We start from the raw sequence: 22,943 nt of genomic DNA on the forward strand, positions 1-22,943 counted from the left end.
TCTTCTTAGGTGGCAATCTTAGTCACATCTATTTGGGTATAACTAAGAGCCATGGAATTATGCAGGACTTGCTTGTGACAAAGCATGCGCAGGTTTCACTGTTAGTTACAGATCCTGTATAAAGCATGTCATGAAATGGTTGATAAAATTAATAATAATGCAGTGCTATTTCACCTTAAAGGAAGAACTGCAAACTTACGAGTGATTCTGGTTCTGACTTCCAAATTTCTGCTTCCGAAATCTTCCCCATTGAGTGCAATATCTAAAAATGAAGATAACATTTACATGGCTTCCTTTTATTTCCAAATACCTTGGTAAAGGCTTCCCAAAAATTATACACTAAATGCACGCCAAGGTTTCAGATCTTTCTGAAATGAGTGGGAGGTGCACAAATTCACACGTAAAGCAAATTTATCAGAAAGGTCCAAGATTTAAGGGCATATCAAAACAAGCTAGGCAAAACATTGCCCCCACAGATGCATAAATCCTGCATCTGCAAACCAAGTAAAGTTTCAACTGGCTTTAAAATGGACGATTTCCTGGGAATAGTCCAAAATACTACAGGCCTCCCCTAATCCCCAATGTCGAATTTCAAGCTCTCTTTCCAATTTTAAAATGCATTGCATTATTTTAAGCACAGTTACAACCAGAGTATGTGTTCAGCAGTCCGCAGCCATGAGAGATCCAGCAGGTGAGACAGGGCCTGTTCAGTTGTGGCACCCATGTTTTGCAACCCTCTCTCAAGGGAGGCTCCACTTTATTAGAATTCCAGTCCATTTTCCTTTCTTTGGTCACATTTTGGGATTCATTTGACCACCACTACCCTTCCTTCTGTGATTTTATGTACTGACTTTCCCATTTTGGTGGCTTGATTGTTTTTGTTGAGTATTTGCTTTTAATGGGTATCTCTTAAATTGCTTGGCCAAACCGTGGAATACAAATGTTTTAACCAACAAATACAATTGCCCTTTATTCAGACATATCAGCAGTGCAATCCTATATGCCCCTATGAAAGAAAAAAGCCCCATTGAGTCCAATGGGGCTTACTCCTAGATCCGTGAGTATAGGATTGCAGCCTCACAAGGCCTTGTTACTCAGGGCTCACTGTACCTCTCTGACGGCTCTCTCTCCAGCCTGCACTGCACCTTCCATGTAGCCGCTCCATTCTGAAGCCGTCTCGGTGCCTGCAAAGAAGATTCTCCCAACTGGCTCACGAATTACCCTTTAAAAGAGGCACAGAATATGGAAAGCATGAGGGACCCATTTCTCTAATCGTAACTCAGACAAGAGCATTCCTAATATCATTCTACCACATCAGCATTGCAACCTATGGCAGACTGCTTCTGGCCCCCTTTTCCAACTTTATGAAATCCTTTCTGAAGAGAGGAAAGGTGACTAGAATTGAGTAACAGTCTTCTGATACAGAAAGTTTTCAAGGCACAGAAATCTGAGTTCACATCCAGAGCACCCTTGTTGAGCAAAGGCATTGAATTCCAACACTAATTACGTAATTTGTTAGCTTACTACTTTGATTTATTAGAGACATATTATAAACTCAAGAGTTGTAACTGAATGTTAATCAGAGCTGTTATGTGTGCAAGGATGCTCAAGGCTGAGGGCACTGATATAAGTAGCAACATAAAACCTTTGCTTCAGATAATATGCTTAAGATATTTCCAAATAATAAATGCTTTATCTTGAGTGAGGAAGTTACTTTTACTGAACACCTGCAAACTCTCACCAACACTTAGACGTTCTAGTACCCCTTTAATTAAGGATGCACACTTTCCTGGGATCTCTTGCATAGGACTGAGCTGTTTGGAGCTAATTAACTCATTAAAGGCATGGTCGCCAATCAACAACAAAACATGAATCTGATTACAGTTTTTATTAACTGCTGAAACAAATGCAACCCTCCTGCCAGTCATCGCGTAATCACAAGCTAGGGAATTGTGTTTCATACGTTATCATCTCCTCAGGTTTCTTACTGTAATGAAACATCCTTGCTTATTGTTAACATACCTTCCAAACTGAGTCATTATCCCTGGTGGGAAATAGGCTGTGTAGCACCCCCCAGAATACTGTTCTTCACACCAGTTCTTCTCTTCATAGTGTACTGGCTAGAAAGGCAGAGTTAACAGGGTTAAAAGTAACAGAGGAAGCGTAAAAAACAACAGAGAACTTATTTCAGAGATCTGTGAGGAGCACCCAGTGTTTTCTCATGTCACTTCAAAATTTACACATCTATTTACAGATAAAGCCACTCCAATTTGAAAATACAGATCAGGTAGCACATTTAAAAGTGTAGGTAAAAATACTTTAAAAGAGAAAAGAAAATGGGTAACACACATAAACTTTAATCCCGCTCTGCCCCACTGCTTTGTTAAAGGTTTCTTAGAAATGTATTATAATAAGGTACAAAAAATATAGCAAGTGCTTGCTGTTCTCAGTCCATCTTTGAAAAAATTGAAATGCAAAATACATCTTTGAAAACCCTCACGTGGTTGACTGAGATCCACATAATGTGAAATATTCCCAAATACTAACACTCAAAGTCAACCTACTGGTTTTCTGAGGTCATGGATTGTGTGTCCAGCTTCATGGACCATGACCTCAGAAAACTAATCCAAGATGACTAGTCTTATAAATCTTCCAAAAGATGTCCAAGCACTGTCCTGGAGCCCTAGAGGAAGATTTGGTGCCAGAGTACTGTCATACAAAAAAATTACTAGAAATCATCCACTAAAGGAGGAGAATGCATGAATCCCTGCTAGCTGTATCATGAGAGCTAATCATTAATAAAAACAATATATATTCTCCTCTTACATGCAAGGCTTCCTGGGATCCCAACACCTTTGCATAGAGCTCACAGATCCTTCTTTTCCTATAGCAGAAATACATGAAAATACATATTACTGAGCTTATGTTTCTGAAACAAACTATAGTTTGCTCTGAATCTGGATTTTATCACCTCAGTTTTTAAGATTAATATTTACAGAGATTGGGGCTATACATTCTAAAGGCCCTCATAAACATCATGGGCCTGAGCCTGCTAGGGACCACCACCCCACACACAGTCTGCATACAACATCAGCAGCAGCAAGGCTAGCCCTATTGTTGGGCTGCTGGCCTTCTGAGTGAGACTGCAACCTGGGGCAGCTTACTGGAGTGTCACAAACAGGCAGCAAACATTACTGTTGCATTTTTAAAGTGAGGGAGGGGAAAGTGGTGCTTGTGGGTTTTTCTGCCTTGGGTACCAAAATGACTTGGCCAGCCTTGGAGACTCTGCCTTTTCTGCTTTTCCTCAGGTAGCAAAATTTCTCTGGATGGCCCTACAGAGTAGCCACATGTGCAAACAGATCCTATGTGTGCAGTTTGAATAGCTGGGCCTATATGCATGGAACTCTTCCTTTAAAAAGCTAAAACAAAGCTTTGCCAAATTCCTGTTCATAGGAAGATACAAGCAAATGGAAATGACCCCCTTTCCTTTCCCCACCCAATGGCTGATCAGTGGGATTCTCACTTTTAAAAAATGCATTACAGGCTGCTCTGTGTCACAGTAGTTGCATCGTATCCCCTGTGCTTGCTATGAGCCAGTTTCACAAATGACTCCCATAAACGGATGGGGCGGATACTGAAATTGCACAAAGGCAAAGGTGGAATCCATGCATGAAAAGAAGCTTCGATGCATCATTGGTGGGTCTTCTGGACATGTTCCCATATACACAAAGAGTGCTGCAGGAGGAGTTCCCCCCATCCCCATGGATGCACAGAGCTCATCATCTTTTGCAAGAACAAGGCTGACTCCAGGCCCACCCTCTCCCACTATGTTGTTATACATGTTATGACCATCATTGCATATATCAATTTCTGGACTGGGGAGTCGTAGTAACTACGCACCAAATGAAATACTTTAAACTTAGCAAATATCAAACAGCATTAATTTGGAGACCATCGAAACCATCAAAAACATCATTACTTCCTTGACTCCATTTTGTCCTGGGAGTCAAAACCTATATGAAATATATTTGCAGCAGAATCATTTATTTGTTTATTTACAAAGAATATTTGTATGCTGCCTGCTCATGTAAAAGATATAAAGCAGTGCACAAGATATACAAGCACAACAAAACACAAAACAATACCCCCCCAAAAAACCCCCAATAAAATGAATGGCTTGTCAAGAAAGTTTAAACAGCTGCATAGACCTGTTAGTGCATAAAGGGCTTTACATGGGGCAACACTGGGAGTAAGGAGGAGGAACTTGACTGGCAGTGCAACCACCTGGTCTGGCTGTAAGTAAGAAAGAAGGGAGGCAAGGGTTGGTTGAGGCTGGTGGAACAGTGCTCCACTTGCCCTAGTGGGTCAGTCTCCACTGATTCTACCACCATATGAATGAATGAATTTATTATTTCAGTCACAGACCGGTTCCAGCTCACATACAAAATCAGGGAAGTCCATATGGGAATGGAAAGAAAGGAACATCTTGGGCTTCCAGAAACAAAATCCAGAGGTTTATTGTTCATACCTTTCCTCCGCAGTGAGGTGAGTCAATTTCCTGCATTTCCGAGCAAGGATAAAACTAAAATACAATAATATAGAACAGACTCTTACTTCTATCATCATAATAGAATCAATAATAATTACAGTTTAGATTAAGACCATATGATGCCGGTGGTTTTCAAACATGTCATAAAGTCCTCTTTCAAGACTTATGCAGACTCCATCAGGTAGCATCTTTCCACGCGATGTGACAACACAGAAACACCAGCCATTTCACTTTGTCTCTCCTTCTATGACATTGTGGAAAAGGGAAGAATGGATTTTTCTCATGGAAGCACCCAAGGGCACTTGACACCTGGTTGGCACAGCTTATGCATGGTACACACAGGAAATAAGAAACTCCACACTTGCATGTTACCAAAAAATGTGTGAAAGAATGAGGAACCCATTATTTCTCTTCCCGTACTTTACATAACATATGAAAAGGTATGCAGGTTATAAACGAAATAGGTGCAAACTCAAACATAGTAGACTGAGACAAGAATTCTTCTTCACAGACAGCTTTTTATACCCTACAGGACATATAAGGCCAATGTCCTCTTGATTTTCCATAAAGAATGATGTTCCAACTGTATGGTACAGTTGCTCAAGTCAAGCATGTATGGTACATGCTTAAGTCAAGACACAAATGATACTCTCTTCACATTTCATTTCTGATTCTCTTCCTCTCTTAAAAGACTCAGAAGGTGGCTTTTCAGTATTCCTTACCCAATTATTGCTGGAAAACTTCCATCGGGTTTAGTGTCATCTAGTGTCAAACCAATAGCTGCATCCTCATCTTCAATTATCATGGTGCCACAATAATCTGAAATGGGAGTGAAAAGTGAATGCATGTATCAGTAATCTAGGTAGTTCTAACAACTATGTCACTCTCATGCCTCTAAATAATATATCTTAACAACATCTCTTGACAACAGGGGCACCACAGGAACATTAAATTTAATGCAATGTATATGCAGCAATTTAAAAGTCACAATACACAGCTACTTAAAGTGGTTGGGAGAAACTACATAGTGAAAGGGCCTTTAGAAAGCCCTCCTAGTAGGTCCCAGGAAGAATTATTCCCACCTAATGTCCCCAAGATCACTTAACTGTGGATATTGATTGATTGATTGATTGATTGATTGTATTTTAGTTATTATTACACTTTCCTCCAATGAGCTCAAGGTGGCATGTGTGGTTCTGCCCCTGTCCATTTCATCTTCACAACAACCCTGTGACATAGACCAGGCTGAGAGAAAGCAACTGGTTCGAGGGTATCCAGTCAGCTTCTTGGCTGGGTGGTCCAGCATTCTAACCACTATACCAATTGGCCTTCTGGGAGATGCCAAGAGTTGAGCCCTAAAAGTGCCATGCACCACCATTATGTTTGGATTTCTAGAAGTTTCTGAGATTCCTATATTGTTACTGTGTGAGGTAACAGCAGGCTTTAAAAAAGAGAGAGAAATGGATAATCTTTGGGTGGCTGCCAGATTCTGGGTTACCATGGTAATTCTTCAGGCACAGAGAATATCGACAACTCTTTGCATAAGATCTTGTTCTCCATAGTGCACCACATTAATCATAAAGATAAAAGACGTAACCCCATCTTCAAAGCACCTTCCCCAGGGAGGGTCCAGTATCTTTTCGGCACTATTTGCTCAGGCCTTTTAGACTCCCTTTAAAATGCTGTCTTAGTAAGGGTTATTTTGCTGCCTTTGGTTTTAATATGCATTGTCTCTTCATGGCTGTTCCACCATCTTAATGTTAATGTTTGGTTTAATTGTTAGCTTTAATTGTTTGCTTTTAATTATTAGAATTATTAGTCACTTTGGGATTCAAGAACACACACACTTTATGCATCTATTTCAACATGTGGGTTGGATCCAGACTTCATCCATGCTGCTGGAAGGGAATGGTGGTGGAAGACAACTTTCTCCATTTCCTCACTTCCCCTGAAGTCGCCAGAGGATTGGGGGGACCCTTTGGAACAGCATGGGAGGGAGGGGAGTAATAATAATAATAATAATAATAATAATAATAATAATAATAATAATATCACCTCCCTCCCTACCACGAGCAGTATCAAAAACCTTCAGTGAAGGAACCACAGACAGCAAGATTGTGCCTGTCTAGCTCTCCATCTATGTGTCTGTCTCTCTAAGATGATGCTGAAGTAGACAGGATGAGAACAACATGTGAGAAAAAGTATACTTTAGGGCAATTCTGCATGTGCCCCTTCCCTTCAATCAGCAAGAAATACCTTTTTTCCTCCAGAATGCTTCCTTGTAGTATACTATGCATTTGATGACTGATCCCATAGGAACCCGGCTGATCAACTGATTCCTCATTGAAGGCAACTGTGGGTTAAAGTGAATCTTCATACAAAGTGCAGGAGGGATGGCACTAATAACATACCGGGCCTTGAAAAGAAATACAAAGAAAAATCAACTCTATCTTCACAGGATACTTGAAACTGCTTGTGTTATTCTGGGTGACTTCCGGTTACATTTCAACGAAAATTTGACTCACAAAAGAGGATACAAATTTCTCATCAGGTTACAGGTCACAGAAATTTAAAGTGACAAGCAATTTTTCCAATGATGACAGAAACGGACCTTTGGATTTTTCCAAATGGCTGAATAAATTGTTGAAAAGGCTCTTCGCAACACAAAGAACACAAGGGTAGTTTTAGATACCATTTAGATACCCAGGCGTCTCCTGGGAAAACAAAGAGGACAGAAGCCACAAGGAAGGAGTACAGTCACAACAGTCAAGAGAAATAATTAGAAGTAAGAAAGCACAATAGCATAAACTCATTAAGGAACTTGCAACCAGCATGCATTTAAGCTTTACACATTAGTAATTTTCCTTTAAAAATTTTTTTAAAGGGGACAGAAAGGGGGTAAAAAGGAAGAAATACTTTGGGATTCCTGCTTGCTATTGAATCCAGTGTGTTTTGACTATACACGATTTGGGTTTTATGCACTATCCCCAGAATGTAACTCCCACATGAGTTGCCTGTACCAAATCAATTATTGCATAGAGATATGGCAATCAAGCCATGGCTTACACACAGTCTTCTACCCTTCCCTGCTTCCTCAGGGTATGAAGGGAGATTAAATCTTTAATTCCTGGTTTGCAGCAACCTGCTCACAATTTTGTTGTCCAAACCTGGCAAACCATGGTTTGTACAAACTCTATTTGCTTCTAAACCACAGACCCAAACCATAATTTGATCTGTGCTTGAGATCTGCTTTGTGGGTAAACTATGAGGAAGGAATGAGGAAGGAAAGTTTATCATCTCCTCTCTCACAAACAGAGGAAGGAGAGGGGGAGAAAGTGTACAGGTCCAAGGCATAATTTGTTCATGTTTATAACAGCAAACTGTGGATATTTAACGCAGTCAATTGAACACAGTCGTTTGAACATTTTTGTTTATTGAGATTCTTCGCCCAACTAACAAATGTCCTTTATATCCTCTTCTCCTTATATGACAAAAAGAGAATCCTTGTACAGTGGTACCTCGGGTTACATACGCTTCAGGTTACATACGCTTCAGGTTACAGACTCCGCTAACCCAGAAATATTACCTTGGGTTAAGAACTTTGCTTCAGGATGAGAACAGAAATCATGCGGCGGCAGCGGGAGGCCCCATTAGCTAAAGTGGTGCTTCAGGTTAAGAACAGTTTCAGGTTAAGAACAGACCTCCAGAACAAATTAAGTTCTTAACCCGAGGTACCATTGTATATATTAGAACTGTAAGCTTTTAAATCACCTCGTATGTTTCATGATCCAGTGTCTCCACAATGACACTTTCACCAGTCTGATCAATGGAGGTAACAGGCTTCTCTAGTTTAACCAGCTCTCCTAGATAATCCATGATCTTCTCACAAATTTGGCCAGAACCTCCAATGAATTTCCTCTCCTGGAAGATAGAAAAAACACACAACATAGTTCATCAGACCAAATTGGTGGCTTAAAATGATACCCAGATGGAACAGATGAACCACAATAGAACCCCCTTCATATTAATATTTTTATTCTGGCTGGGCTACACACACACAGCACCTTCATATGTTGAGCATGAAGGTCTAAAGGTGGCTTCTAGCCATGTTTGGAAGCCTCTGTACAGCTAAGAATCCTGTTATCGGGGCTTCCAAGCTAGAAGAGGCTACTAAGCACATTCAGCCCCCTTCAGACCTTCCAAATAAAAATATCAATGTCAGAGATGGTGTGGCCAGTGCATGGAGAACATGGAGGTCAGATTCTGCCCTCTGGAGACATTTAACCCTCACTCAATCAAGCTGAACGTCTGAAATTATTGCCATAATTGTTGAACATAAATAACTGGGGGGGGAGGGGTTCTAGTTCACTATACCTGGCCTCCATTGGTTGTTGAAAATATCCTGGATGTCCCACCGCACTGTTTAACATACCACAGGAACCACAGAGCGGAGACCTCATGGGGCTCAGAGGTAACATCGACATTGACAAACAGAGTAGCAAACCGCCTGGCAGCACTGCATACAAATCCAAAAGAGAGAAGGAAAATGTTGAGTCTGGCCTCTCCCCCTGCCCCACCTTCATTATAGGTGTGGAGATGCTGGATTCTTGCTGGACAGCTCTTACTGCATGCACAGGGACGGGTGGCTAATATCTCCATTCTCCCTTTTCATGAAATGGGGGGATCTCAGTTCCAATCATGGTGGGAGGGTGAGATTAGTCTTCCCTCTTCTGAGATGCCTTCCCAGTAAGAACTGGACTACACTCATGTCTGCTGAGTATTTAAAGAAAAACAAGATATGCCACTGTCTCCAGGGCACATCATGAGAGGACAACAAATGGTTAGTTAATTTTTAGGGTGGGAAAGAGGTGTTTTTCCTGCCTCAGGTGCCAAAATAACTTTACCAGACTTGGGTATTAATCACTTTAACATGGGGAGGGGGAATGCTCCACTTTGGCAGTCCTAAGTTCAACAGCTACTGAATGGCTGTGTGTGTGCACGCGCATACATGTACATGTATACATAAAGTATGTATATGTGTGTGTGTATATATGCACACCCACACCCCAGTGGACTGCAGCTAAAGATTTCTATCATAGCTATAAATGCCCTGTTGAATGGTCCTTTGAACTTTTCATTTACTATTCCACTTGAGACTATCAAGTAATTCATGTATTGAAGGGAATATTTTTTTTATTAAAAACCCACAGCTTTATAATTTTAATTCTTTTATAAACCAAGGGAGCCAAGAAAATGTCAAATAAGTGAAAACCAATGAGAAAATATTATTCAAGCAATGTTATTTTTTCTGATTAGTTCTTTCCAGAAACCAGCATGCCCCATTTGTTCCTACCTGAAAGAGCACACTGTGCTTAAGGAAAGTGTTGGCCTCCAGGGAAGCCTGACATTTTGATCTTTTTGTGCATGATTTTGACAGCAGAGTATTATTTCTAAATGATCAACCACTGAAATAGCAACAGTGCAATTGCATGTAATATTTATCACATGTTTTCACATATAAATCTGTTACTGTTCCTCACCTTCTTGAGATGCTTCAAACAAACAAGGCAATAAATAAGTGACCCAAAAAGGCTGAGAGTTATTTCCATGATATTTGAAAAGCAAAGGAGTGAATTAAATATTTCCCTGGCATATAGACTAATATCCTGTTATGAGAGAACCATAACTGGAAGAAATAGACTAGAGGCGAAAATTTCCCCTTGTTCGTGTTTTGATAATATTTAGTATTTTAAGAAATTAAGAGGAAACAAGGAATGCTCCAGTACTACCATCTTGGCAAAGGATGGGGACAGGATACCAAAATCCCCCTTAATGTTATAACCACTGTAACCATCAGTGATCTGGACACAGAGGCTACAGGGGCACCAGATGGGGAGTCAGTGGAGGGCTCAGAGCTGATTGCTGAAGATAGGAGGCCCCAGAGGAACTTCTCTATAGTACTCTCATGGGCACCTTCCCCTGACCCTGAAGCACCAGTTGCCTCCCAGTGCACATCACCAGTCCAGCAGCACAGGCAATGCACCAGGAAGGAAACTATGGAACAGGTGAGAAGTGACTGTGCACAGGCCAGAGGGTTGGGTCTTTAAATCAGTAAAGCTCACTCAAGGGAGCGGAACCTGGAGGAAGCAGTCTGGAAACAGGCATAAAAGACCCCAGTCCGCTCCCAACCTTTGTTGGAACAAGTTGCTCACTAGGAGCTGTCCATGGTCCAGTTTTGATCTGCCTTGCCTCCTTCTCCATGGAATCTGACATCAGACCAAAACAGGGCACATAAGTCCTGGTTTCTTTCAATCTACTGTTTCTGGCACAATGTTGGAAGACCCTCCCAAATCTCCCCCATGTCCAAATATTTGTTCAATATTTCAGAAGTGGGTCCTCAGAAGCACCTCTGAGCACACCATGCATCACATGCAGCTCTGTGGGTTTTGTCCTAAGTAACAGCAGTCTTCAATCCTAAATAGGTTAGTGGTACAACACATGCTTTCAATCTGTGGCATGCTTACAATCCTGGGAATATCCAGGTAAGGCTAGAAAAGACTGACATGAGCAACCCTAGGGAGCTGCTGCCAATCAACATAGACCAGGAGTAGCCAACGTTGTGTCCGCCCGATGCTGTTATACTATAACTCCCAACAGCCACAACGATGATCATCCCAATGATCAGGGATGATGGGAGTTGTAATTCAGCAACACTTTGGGCTGGATTGGCTATCCCTGGGGTAGACAATGCTGAGCTAGATGGATCAGTGATATAAACAGCTTCCCATGTTCCTTTGACTTCTTGCTGTCATGTTCCAATCAATCCAGAACTAGTGCTGTGCCAAAATATTTCTCCAGAGTTTTATTTCCCTGTGAAAATTGTCATTTTCCCCTGCCTCATTGTTCAGCATTTCTGTGGGTATAGGATTTTGAGCTTGCCTTATAGTTTAAGAGAGTAGTGGTGTGTGCATCTTTCCAGAAAACATTTATTCACCACTGTGCAGCCTCCCTATCTTATGATGTGTTCCCCTAGGCTTTAATTGAAGCATGGGTACCTGGGCAGGCTGCAGAGTGCAGACTACTGGTGAGATAATTTGCAGAATAAAAGAAAGGACACTCAAGTCCACCCATTGGCCACCTTGAAAGCAAGGTAAGCACATCAAAAACACTGTACCCTAGCCACGAAAATTTCACCAAAATCTACTCTCGGTTTTTATTATTTTTGAATGCAATTTCTTAACACTTGATAGAGAACGTTTAAAAAATGAGAGAGAAAATTAGCACAGCACTCATTTAGAACATCAGTGCACACATGCCATGGTAGAGACTGCATGCACACACTCCATGTCTCTGGAAGGTTTTACTTCCATGCCTTTAGAATTAACTATACAGGGAAATAGATGGCTCCTTCTATTTTATTTGTATGTAGTATGGCCCTTGTGGATTCATCATTTGAAATATGTAAAGTTTATAGGAAATTATCAAACACACATAGCTTTCTGGCTGCATTAGAGCTTGCCAGACCTAACTAGGCACCTAATATATGTCATGCATCTCATTCCAGCATGCAATGCCATATAAAGGCAAATTTGTTCAATTTGTCAACAGAATGGAAGAAAAATGGAGATTACCCTTCAGCTCCATTGCATCCTAGAGAAGGGAAGCCATTTCAAAAAACATAAATCTTGATCACAAAGGCAGATCAAATGCATAGAAGTACATGAAACATGCACATCGATAGGTTTCTAATAAGAGAGAGAGAAATGAGGTTCACCCAAAGGTCTTTCCTGGGGCTTAATATGAGATAGGACTCGGTTTGTGTAGGCACCATTGGTTTTAATTCATTTTTCTAGACCACATTCCCCTGGAAGCTGAAGAAGAGTGGGAGGTCTCACAACCCTCCTGGCTGAGCATTAAGTTAGGAATGCTCACTGCAAAAACAAAAGTGTTAAGTGCTAGAAAAACAAACGCAGAAACAGAAACAGAAAAACAAAAAAGCCTAACACTAACGCAGGGGCAGTGAACTGGATCTAGTGGGAGAGCAAGATCCAACCCTCCACAAGCCACTTTGACAGGCTGGCAGGGCCACCCATCTGTCAATTACCAGGTATCATATGACACCAGGTAATTTAAAACTTTCATGAAGAACTGGGAGCACCTACTGGGTCAGATAGGGAGACATTGGCTGACCACCTTAGCCCATGGCTTGTAGGCTCCCCATCACTGATGTGTGGTGCTGTCACTGAAGAGTTCTTAGAAATGACCTCTGGTAGAAAATGGGACTAACAAATTGACCAGAGTTGCTAAGAGAAAATAAATGAATCAGCTCCCATATTTTTTTTTTTTAAAAAAGGGCTGTGGCTTTTCCGATGTTGCTTCGCCATTGTCCATGCTGGCCAAGGCTGCTTGGAGTTGGTACAAAATCATACTTCATAAACCATGGGTTGCTTAACCCCAGTCTATTTCCCTGTTGCTAGTTTTATGGTGGCAGATAACAGTTTAATTTCTAGGAGCATTTGAAGTCCTCTGAATTGCTGTTTGGGAGTTTGGAGTTTTCCACTGCTAGTCTGTTTTGTTTATTTGTTTTTTTACTGTTGTTAAACTCAGCAGAGCTTACATGAGTAGACATGTGTATGATCACACTGTCAGAGCAATATAGCCACATTTCCACATGCACATTATTTCACTGTATCTCCCAACTGTGAACACAATTCATCATTCACTATGATAAAGATTAATATTACTGTAGCAAATAGATGGCGTTACTTCTCAACTTAGGATGGAGGTGTTTCCTCTAGGTACTATTGCTATTGAGCTTATCAATATGGAATGTATAAAACTGCATCTCACTTTGTCCAGCACACTTTGTCTATCAATTCTTGCATAGTCATTTTGTCCCATTCCTCTGCATGGGGCGCCTTCCATGGAGCTTCATTGGGAATCTAAGAAAGAAAGAGAGTCACATCTCAAGAAAGAAGCCACAGATCTGTTTAGAAATTATTCACTCTCTTCACTGGCTCCATTGCTTTCTCCACAGGAGCGCCATACTAGTTCACTTCTAGACTACTTAAGACTTTAGAAGCAGAATACTAACAGGATTCTCTAGAAAAATAAACAAAAGAGTTTCATTTATCCATGACACCAAAGAGTTTTTACCTTCTGCAAAGCCCTCTGCTTCCCAGTTTAGTAAAAGAAAATAAAGCCTTTGTGCTTTGGGAACATATTCTGCATATCAAACTGCAGTGTTCAATGGGCTGGACAGATTTTCTTTGAAAATTTTAAAATACTATATAGCATATTTTAAATTAATTAAGTCCTGTACTCTTTTTATTGGGTTTCCCCACACAATAACCTATTATTATTAAGTCTGCAATGTTATATATCCTTACTTGGGAATAAGTTCAAAATAGCTCATTGAGAAGGTATGGACACAATGCTATGGATAGAATACTGAATTGAGCATCATGTGCATAATGGGCACAGGCAGTCACCTCTGGTGCAGCTGCAAGGAAGAGATAAAAAGCATTGTCTCCAATTTCAATTGAACATGGCCTGCCATTATATCCAAAGTAGATAAATGCTGTTTAGTTTGAACTTTGATTTATCCTAACAAGCCAACTTCCAACCATATCTTATGGACCTTGCTTGTTCAGATAAACCATAATTTTAAAAACTAACTGAACTTCCTAGTCCAGACCTAACATCAAGCTGTGGTTAGGTGAAATGGAAGAGGACACTGGAGGAAGAGAAGGGAGACAGGAGCCTATTCATTTATTGCTAAACATGAAGACTCATTCTGGGTTTTTGTTTTGGAATAAGCCATTTAGAACTATGAAATGGATTGGCTTTTATTTGTCTTGCTTTATTTGTGCATTTTTGGAATTAATTCTTATGCTGTTTATAGCTTATATATTTATTTAGTCCTCCATAGTTCAATGAGACCTACAAACAAAGACCTACAAATAAATACTGCATAGGATTGCAGTATTTATTGTTTGTTAATTTTTATTGTATAAATTTATATACCACATGATTGTTTTTATTACAAAAACCCCCTCAAAGTGGTTATCTTGATTATTTCTTTATCTTGAAATTAGATTTGTATGTCTGCTTCCCTGCAAGTTACTTGACCACTCCTAGATAACAGAAAAATACCAACCTAGCAATGCAGGAAAGGGGTCAAAGGTAAATTTGTAGTGCAAAGAGGTATGAGAGATAAAAGAGTATATTCTGGAGCAGGATGGAGAGCTTATGGCAGGGGTCAGCAAACTTTTTCAGCAGCGGGCCGGTCCACCGTCCTTCAGACCATGTGGTGGGCCGGACTATATTTTGAAAAATAATAATAATGAACGAATTCCTATGCCCCACAAATAACCCAGAGATGCATTTTAAATAAAAGCACATATTCTGCTCATTTAAAAACACCTGGCAAGCTCCACGAATAACCCAGAGATGCATTTTAAATAAAAGGACACATTCTACTCGTGTAAAAACACACTGATTCCCCAACCGTCTGTGGGCCCAATTGGGCCGGATCTGGCCCCCGGGCCTTAGTTTGCCTACCCATGGTTTATGGGCACTGAAGCTCCAATGAAAGGCTTCTGATAGATATCACCAGTAGGACAATAAGCTGGAGTTTACCTCCTTCCCCATTTCATCCATTGTCCTCCACAAATTGTTGTAATCCAAATAGGCAATGGGATTCCACATTGGAGGGAAAGGGCCTTTGAACGGATAAGATTTGCCCTGCAAAACAGAAGAAGCAAGAAAAAACCCCACTCAAATCCATTTGCTTATTTTCCTCTATTTTGATTGAAAAAAGGATGCAATTCAATACAGAAGATCCATTTTAGAGAACAGATCTCTCAAATGAATATACAAAACAAGTCCTTGAGATTGCCATTAAAAAACACACACATTCTGTCCAAGTTGATGCAAATAACTCTTCTTTGAATCATACATGTAGGCAGCCAACCAGGGCAAGAGCACCTCCTCCACCTTTTTGGCAATTGCAGCTGACACTGGAAGAGGAGGAGAAAGTCCTCCATTACTCAACTGGCCTTCTTGAAACTCCTACAGACCATCTTTGATGAGCTTTCTAAATGGCAATGATAGGCGCAGCTTGGATTTGTATCACACTAGCCAAGCAGTTTCCTAAGATGGAAAACTCTGAGCCAATCCGTACCTTATACCTTAAAGGCCTTTGGGGAAGGGTCATAGCTCCATGGTACAGCACCTGTTTTGCATGCAGAAGGTCCCAAGCTCAATCCCCAGCGTCTCCAGGTAGGGCTGGGAGGGACCTCTGAAATCTCAAAGTGTTGTTGTCAACAATACTTAACTAGATAGACTTCACTTGGTAGAAGGCAGCTTCCTATGCTCTAAACCAACTTATTTACATATCCCCCAAACTTCCCTTTAACATATAGCTCAGCAACGCTCTGTCTGTGGCAAAGGTGAAGGAGGGAGGTCTGCCTCTCCGACAGCCCTTGGAAAAGACCCAAGGACTTCCAACTGCTGGCACTGCTGCTGGTGAATGCAGGATGGATGGAGACCTTTGGGCAGGGGGTAAGACAGGAATTCTTCTCCGGTTTGGATTCTAAATCTGAAGCAGAATAATTCAGGAACTCGTAACACACATCAGTGAGCTTTGCTGACAGCCTCATTTATTAGTTTAAAATATTCAGGGCATACACATAAAGGACATAGCATTAGAAATGGACACATTAGCTAAAATCTGTACTGTAAGTCAGTGCAAAGGGATTTAGGCTAGGCTGGCCTCCCTGCTTCCATCAAAACAGCCAAACTGCCACCCGCTTTTGTCTTAATTGGATTGTAGATTATGCCGCTTGTGTGCATGTAATATCAAATTTTAATAAGTATTTGATTAAGTGTCCAGTTAAACTGGCAAATTAATTGAAATGAACTGCTACACAAGCAAGATAATATGATTTTGAATGTTAATAGATTGATCACAACAGGAATCATTTGATAGGAGAGATTTTGTGGATCAGTGTTATGTCTCATTTTATTTAGTGTCTTTAACAATAATCTTTGGTGAAAGGTAGCCAGCATATGTAAAGTGTGCAGCTGTTATAATTCATTTCCTTTGCAGCTATTTCTTTAAGAAAAGCCCCTGAGAGGCTAGAAATATCAACTGTACATACAGCACATAAAAAGCAGATGCATTTTTTTATTAGCTTAAAGTCTTTAGAAATTGAATTCAAAGGAAAGTAGTAAAAGCAAAACCATGGAGACAAGGAATAGCAAACCTGGCCTGCTTGAAAAAGTACACAGTATTGGAAAAGACAAATTGGATGACCTGAAATAATATGTTCTACTTTACTGGAAAAAATACAAGTTCTTGGAACGTCTTACAAGAATTTTATCTGTCTAGCACTGTTTGTGGAATGAAAACCACCTTAGATGCCCCTGTGGGTGATCTATTCCCAGAAATGAGGAGGGGCTGATGAGGTTGAACATCTTAAAATTTTTATTTCATGATGTATGGCTGGACGCGGGTGGCACTGTGGTCTAAACCACTGAGCCTAGGGCTTGCCGATCAGAAGGTCGGCAGTTCGAATCCCCGCGACATGGTGAGCTCCTGTTGCTCGGTCCCAGTGCCTGCCCACCTAGCAGTTCAAAAGCACGTCAAGTGCAAGTAGATAAATAGGTACCGTTCCAGCGGGAAGGTAAACGGTGTTTCTGTGCACAGCTCTGCCAGAAGCGGCTTAGTCATGCTGGCCACATGACCCGGAAGCTGTCTGCAGACAAATGCCGGATCCCTCGGCCAGTAAAGCGAGATGAGTGCGCAAGCCCAGAGTCGTCTGTGACTGGACCTAACAGTCAGGGGTACCTTTACCTTTACCTTTACTACCTCTCATATCGCTGTGCCTCTGAATACCTGAGTATCAAGTAGGGAAGCTCTTTCTGATATCTGTTTGGCCACTGTGGGGACAGGATGGGGCTCTGGTCGGATCCTGCATAATTCTTTTTATATGCTCTTATTTTCAGCTAGTAGACTAGGCCTTAGCCCATGTTCCAGTGGCTGGGGAAAACCTGAGAAGGATGACAACATCTTAAGTCATCTTGACTCTAATATTTATGCTTTAATTAGAACAGGTCTCCAAAGAAAAGTTTGAAAATGAAAAACGAAAGCAATTTCACCCAGTCATTTAAAATCCATTTAAGCTGTTCTACTCTGATCTCTGCACATGGAAATGGCCATTTATTTTGTGGAGCATGTCAAGGATGAGAATAAATCAGAGTATTTAACTCTTACACATGTATTTCCAGCCATAAAAGAGATGCCACAAAATTGAATGTGTTCCAATACAGCAATCACGTACTTTGGGGCTAATTAAGTCTGAATGCTCCAGCTGCTTTGCATATTTTATTCATAAACAAGAAGACGGCAAACAACATTTTAATAAACAGTTCCAGAGCAGGAATGAAAATGAACAAGGCTTGAGAGAGCCTTGCAAAGTTGTAATTCAATGGTTAGAGCCAAGGAAGAAGGTAGGCTATGCACTTTACATAGAGACAGATTTGTGGCTTTGGTTAATATTTTATGGGAACCAAAAGAGGAAGGGAAGAGGAAACTTAGAGAAAATAATAACCTACCCTCTTAATTAAGAAATATATACATGTTTGCAGATAAGATATTCATCACCTGTTGAAGAATACACAGTGGTGCCCCGCAAGACAAATGCCTCGCAAGACGAAAAACTCGCTAGACGAAAGGGTTTTGTGGTTTTTGAGCTGCTTCGCAAGACGAATTTCCCTATGGGCTTGCTTCGCAAGATGAAAACGTCTTGGGTTTTTTGCAAGTTTGTTTCCTTTTTCTTAACACTGTTAATACAGTTGTGACTTGACTTCGAGGAGCAACTCATAGAACGCGGTGTGGTAGCCTTTTTTGAGGTTCTTGGTGATTTTTGAAGGTTTTCCAAAACTTTTCTGACACTGTTCTTCGCAAGATGAAAAATTCGCTAGGCGAAAAATTTGCTAGGCGAAAAAACTCGCGGAACAAATTAATTTCGTCTTGCGAGGCACCACTGCATTTTGAAGTGATTGAGGTGTTAATTTCCCCCCATGGTAAGGTAGGTGGAAGGGTGCAGAAGGCAAAAAACCCATATTGTTATTTCAAAAGTCCCCAGACTACCACATGCCCTACTCATATTCATGAAAGTGTATGTAAAATTATATTTTTTTTTTTCATGCATAATTTTTATTAAGTTTTCAAAAGTCAAAATACATAACAAACTTAATCAGAACTCATAACTGTTCACTTAAAGAAAAAGAAGTTGACTTCCTTCAGTCATTCCACGAGTCGTCCAAAATAACATTAAACAATGATTCCGCATTTCCTTGTTTGTAAAGCCATAAGCCACTCTTATCCATCCATTTCCTTTTAGCTTTACCCTTTACCTTTTACAGAGCTTCTTGAAAACCTACTAGTGTTATCTGTTCATCAATTAAGCTTTTCAGATATTTCGTAAAACTTTCCCAATTTTCAACAAACCTCTGATCTTTTGTATATCTAATTTTACATGTCATCCTGTCCATCTCCACGTATTCCAATAATTTACCTCTCCATTCCTCCATTGTTGGAATATTCTCCTGCTTCCAATTTTTTGCTATTAGGACCCTTGCTGCCGTTGTTGCGTATTGGAACAATTTGTAATCTTTCTTCTTAATTTCCTTTCCTACCAAACCTAGCAAGAACGCCTCTGGTCTTTTGTTAAAGGTATATCTTAGCATTTTTTTCATTTCGTCATATATGCTCTCCCAGAACCCTGTAATCTTTGGACATTCCCACCACATATGGTAGAAGGTACCTTCCCTTATCTTGCACTTCCAGCATTTATTGCAGGATCCATACATTTTAGCTAACTTAACCGGAGTGAGGTACCAGCGGTAAAACATTTTCATTAGGTTCTCCTTCAGTGACACACAGGCCGTAAATTTTAAGTGTTGTTTCCAAAGTTTTTCCCACTCTTCGTAATAAATATTACGGCCCAGGTCTCTAGCCCAATGAGTCATTACCCCCTTAACCTCTTCATCGGCTAAGTTCCAATCTAGTAAGTGCCTGTACAATTTAGATAGTATTTTGGTGTTACTCCTCAAAATTTCAGTTTGGAATATGGAGTTTTTGTCGGCATAGCCTTTGTCTTTTACGTCTTTCCTGAACATATCATTTATTTGGTGGTAGTGTAGCCAATCATATACTTGAGATTTGACCTGATCATACGGCCTCATTTTCCATTTTCCTTCCTCCTTCATAAGTAATTGTTCGTAAGTTGCCCATTTAGTTCCCATATTAACCTTTTTGATGGCCATTACCTCTAGTGGAGATAGCCATTGGGGTGTTCTTGGTTCTAACATCTCCTTATATCTCTCCCAAACCTCCAACAAGGGGCCCCTAAATATGTGGTTCACAAATCCTTTGTGGCCCTTCTTCCGTCCATGCCACAGGTAAGCATGCCACCCGTATCGGTTATCGTGACCCTCCAAGTCTAGCACTTCCTCTTCTTCTAGTTTTATCCATGTCTTTATCCAGCATAAGCTGGATGCCTCATAGTATATCTTCAGATCGGGAAGGGCGAAGCCTCCTCTTTCTTTCGTATCCGTTAAAATTTTAAACTTTACTCTCGGCTTCTTCCCCTGCCAGATGAATCTAGAAATATCTTTGTGCCAGACTTTGAATATCTTAGTACCCTTAATAATCGGGATGTTTTGAAAGAGGAATAAAACTCTTGGGAATACCGACATTTTAATTGTGGCTATTCTACCCCAAAATGACAGTTTTAACCGACCCCATGTTTCTATGTCCTTCTTAACTCCTTTCCATACCGTTTCGTAATTGTTTTTGAAGAGATCTATATTTTTAGGCGTTACCCATATCCCTAAGTATTTCACTTTCTTAGTTACCTCTATTCCTGTTGCTCTTTGTAGTTCCTCAGTTTCGGCTACCTGCATGTTTTTAGCTATTATTTTTGTTTTCCTTTTATTTAATTTGAAGCCTGCGACCTCCCCGAATTGATCAAATTCTCTGAGTACCTTTTTTGTTGAGTCTAATGGTTCTTCCAATGTTACAACCAGGTCGTCTGCAAAAGCTTTGGTTTTATGCTCATGTTGGCCTATCCTGATTCCTTTGATTTCCTTATTTTCTCTGATAGTTTTTAGTAAGACTTCTAATATCATTATAAATAACAGTGGGGACAATGGGCATCCCTGTCTTGTTCCCTTAGTTACTGTTATTTCTTCGGTCTCTATGTTGTTTATTATTAATCTTGCTTTTTGTTCCGTGTATATTGCTTTTATACCGTTGGAAAATTCAGTCCCCGCTTCCATGTACTCCAATTGTCTCAATAGGAATTCCCAATTTACATTATCAAACGCTTTTTCAGCGTCCACAAATAACAGTATTCCTTGCTTATCGCATCTTTCTGTTAGATATTCTATAATATTTATAATATTCCTTAAATTATCCTTCATTTGCCTGCCGGGCAGAAAGCCGGCTTGGTCTCTGTGGATGCTGTTTTGCAAGATGCCTTTGAATCTTCTTGCCAGAACCCCCGCAAAAATCTTATAGTCTACGTTTATTAAGGAAATCGGCCTGTAATTTTTGACTTGATCTAATTCTGAGTCTTGTTTTGGAATTAGCGTGATCAGTGCCTCCTTCCATGTCTCCGGTATTTCTCTTTCTTTCAAAATATTATTCATTACTTCTTGTAGCGGGTATATCAGAATCGTTTCCATCTCTTTATAATACCTACTAGTAAACCCATCTGGGCCTGGGGCCTTCCCATTTTTTAAGTCTGTTATTATTGCTTTTATTTCTTCCACCTCGATCGGGGCATTTAGTTTCTCTTTATCTGCCACAGAGATCTTTTTTATATTCTTGGATATTAAGTATCTCTCTATTTCCCTCGTCTTATTCTTTTCTGTGTTTCTGAAGAGTTCTCTATAGAAATCCAAAAAGGCTTTTCTTATTTCTTTGGGTTTATTTATCTCTTCTCCTTCTACCACTATCCTGTTTATCGTATTCTGTTCCTTCCTTTTTTTCAATTGCCACGCTAATATCTTCCCCGTTTTGTTGGCATGTTCAAAATTCCTCTGTCTCAATCTTTTAATTTTCCATTCTATCTCTCTATTTATCAGCATTGTATATTGGGATTGTAGGACTTTTATATTCTCTTTTATTTTCTTATTTTTTGGATTTTTGATTAATTCCTGCTCATTCTCTGCTAGTTGTTGTAAAATTTCTTTCTTCCCTTTTTCCCTTTTTTTATTCTTAATTGCACTCTGTTGGATAAAGAAGCCCCGCATGACCGCCTTTCCTGCATCCCATACTACCTTGGGCTTTGTGTTATTGCCCAAATTATCTTCGAAATATTCTTTTAGTCTTTTTTGAGCCTTTTCTACTATTCCTTGATCATCTAGCAGATAGTCCTTCAATTTCCATCTAAATAATCTACTTTCCTGCTCTTTCAGTTCCATTTTTATTGGATTGTGGTCTGAGATGGTTCTAACCTGGATCTCCACCCTTAGTGATCTTGGAACTAACTCTTTCGAAACCCATATCTGGTCTAATCTTGATGATGAATCGTTAGGTTCCGAATGGAATGTATATTGCTTTTCTAGAGGGTATTTAAATCTCCAGATATCTACCAAGTTACAATTCTGAACCAAGGAGAAAAAAGTTCTGGGTAGCTTCCCTTCTTTCCCTTTTGTGTCCCTCAATCTATCCCATTCTAGCGACACCACACCGTTCATATCGCCTAATAGTATAATTTTTTGGTCGGCGTAATCTGCAAGCCTTTCTTCCAACCTTCCATAGAATTCTGACTTGTTTGTGTTGGGCGCATATATTCCAACTATTATAATCTTTTCCCCCTGCCAGTTTATTTGTACTGCTAGTATCCTTCCTTCCTCGTCTTTAAAGAGGAATTTCGCTTCAATTTGTTTCTTTATATAAATAACTATTCCTCTTTTTTTACTTTGGTCTGAGGATATAAACTCATTTCCCAATCTCGGATTAATCAGAGTTCTTTTGTGTTTCCTCGCTATATGAGTCTCTTGGAGGCATATAATATCTAATCCTTCCTTCTTTAAGATATGTTCAATTCGGTTCCTTTTCCCTTTATCATTCATTCCATTAACATTCCAACTTAATATCTTAAACACCATTGTGGTTTAATTAGAAAAGGTAGCGAAAGATAGAGAAAGAAAAAGAAAGGATAAGGAAGAAAAAGCACAGAGCTAACTATTGATTTCTTTTAGGCTTCCTCTTCAGATCCTCCTCCCTCTGCACCCTCCCCCCCCCCGAGTCCCCCCCCTCCCCTCCCAAATCCCCTCCCGGTCCCGCCCCCTCCCCCCCGACCTCTCTTTGCGA

The 22,943-nt window shown here is 40.2% G+C and overlaps 1 protein-coding gene across 1 annotated transcript in view; it reads right to left on the minus strand.

Annotated features, from left to right (window-relative positions):
- Positions 1 to 22,943, minus strand: part of LOC310704677 (amine oxidase [flavin-containing] B-like) — a 56,889-nt gene that overhangs the window by 9,571 nt on the left and 24,375 nt on the right. Inside the window, exons 4-14 of the mRNA XM_083498449.1 lie at positions 15,191 to 15,295; positions 13,400 to 13,491; positions 8,924 to 9,065; positions 8,321 to 8,470; positions 6,806 to 6,965; positions 5,272 to 5,368; positions 4,529 to 4,582; positions 2,827 to 2,884; positions 2,023 to 2,120; positions 1,111 to 1,222; positions 200 to 262 (exon numbers count right to left, since the gene is read on the minus strand). Coding sequence (XP_083354575.1) covers positions 200 to 262; positions 1,111 to 1,222; positions 2,023 to 2,120; positions 2,827 to 2,884; positions 4,529 to 4,582; positions 5,272 to 5,368; positions 6,806 to 6,965; positions 8,321 to 8,470; positions 8,924 to 9,065; positions 13,400 to 13,491; positions 15,191 to 15,295 — 1,131 coding nt within the window. The remainder of the gene's footprint in view (positions 1 to 199; positions 263 to 1,110; positions 1,223 to 2,022; positions 2,121 to 2,826; positions 2,885 to 4,528; positions 4,583 to 5,271; positions 5,369 to 6,805; positions 6,966 to 8,320; positions 8,471 to 8,923; positions 9,066 to 13,399; positions 13,492 to 15,190; positions 15,296 to 22,943) is intronic.

The sequence above is a fragment of the Podarcis liolepis genome, assembly GCF_965112155.1.
Source record: "Podarcis liolepis genome assembly, chromosome: 4".
NCBI classification, from domain to species: domain Eukaryota; kingdom Metazoa; phylum Chordata; class Lepidosauria; order Squamata; family Lacertidae; genus Podarcis; species Podarcis liolepis.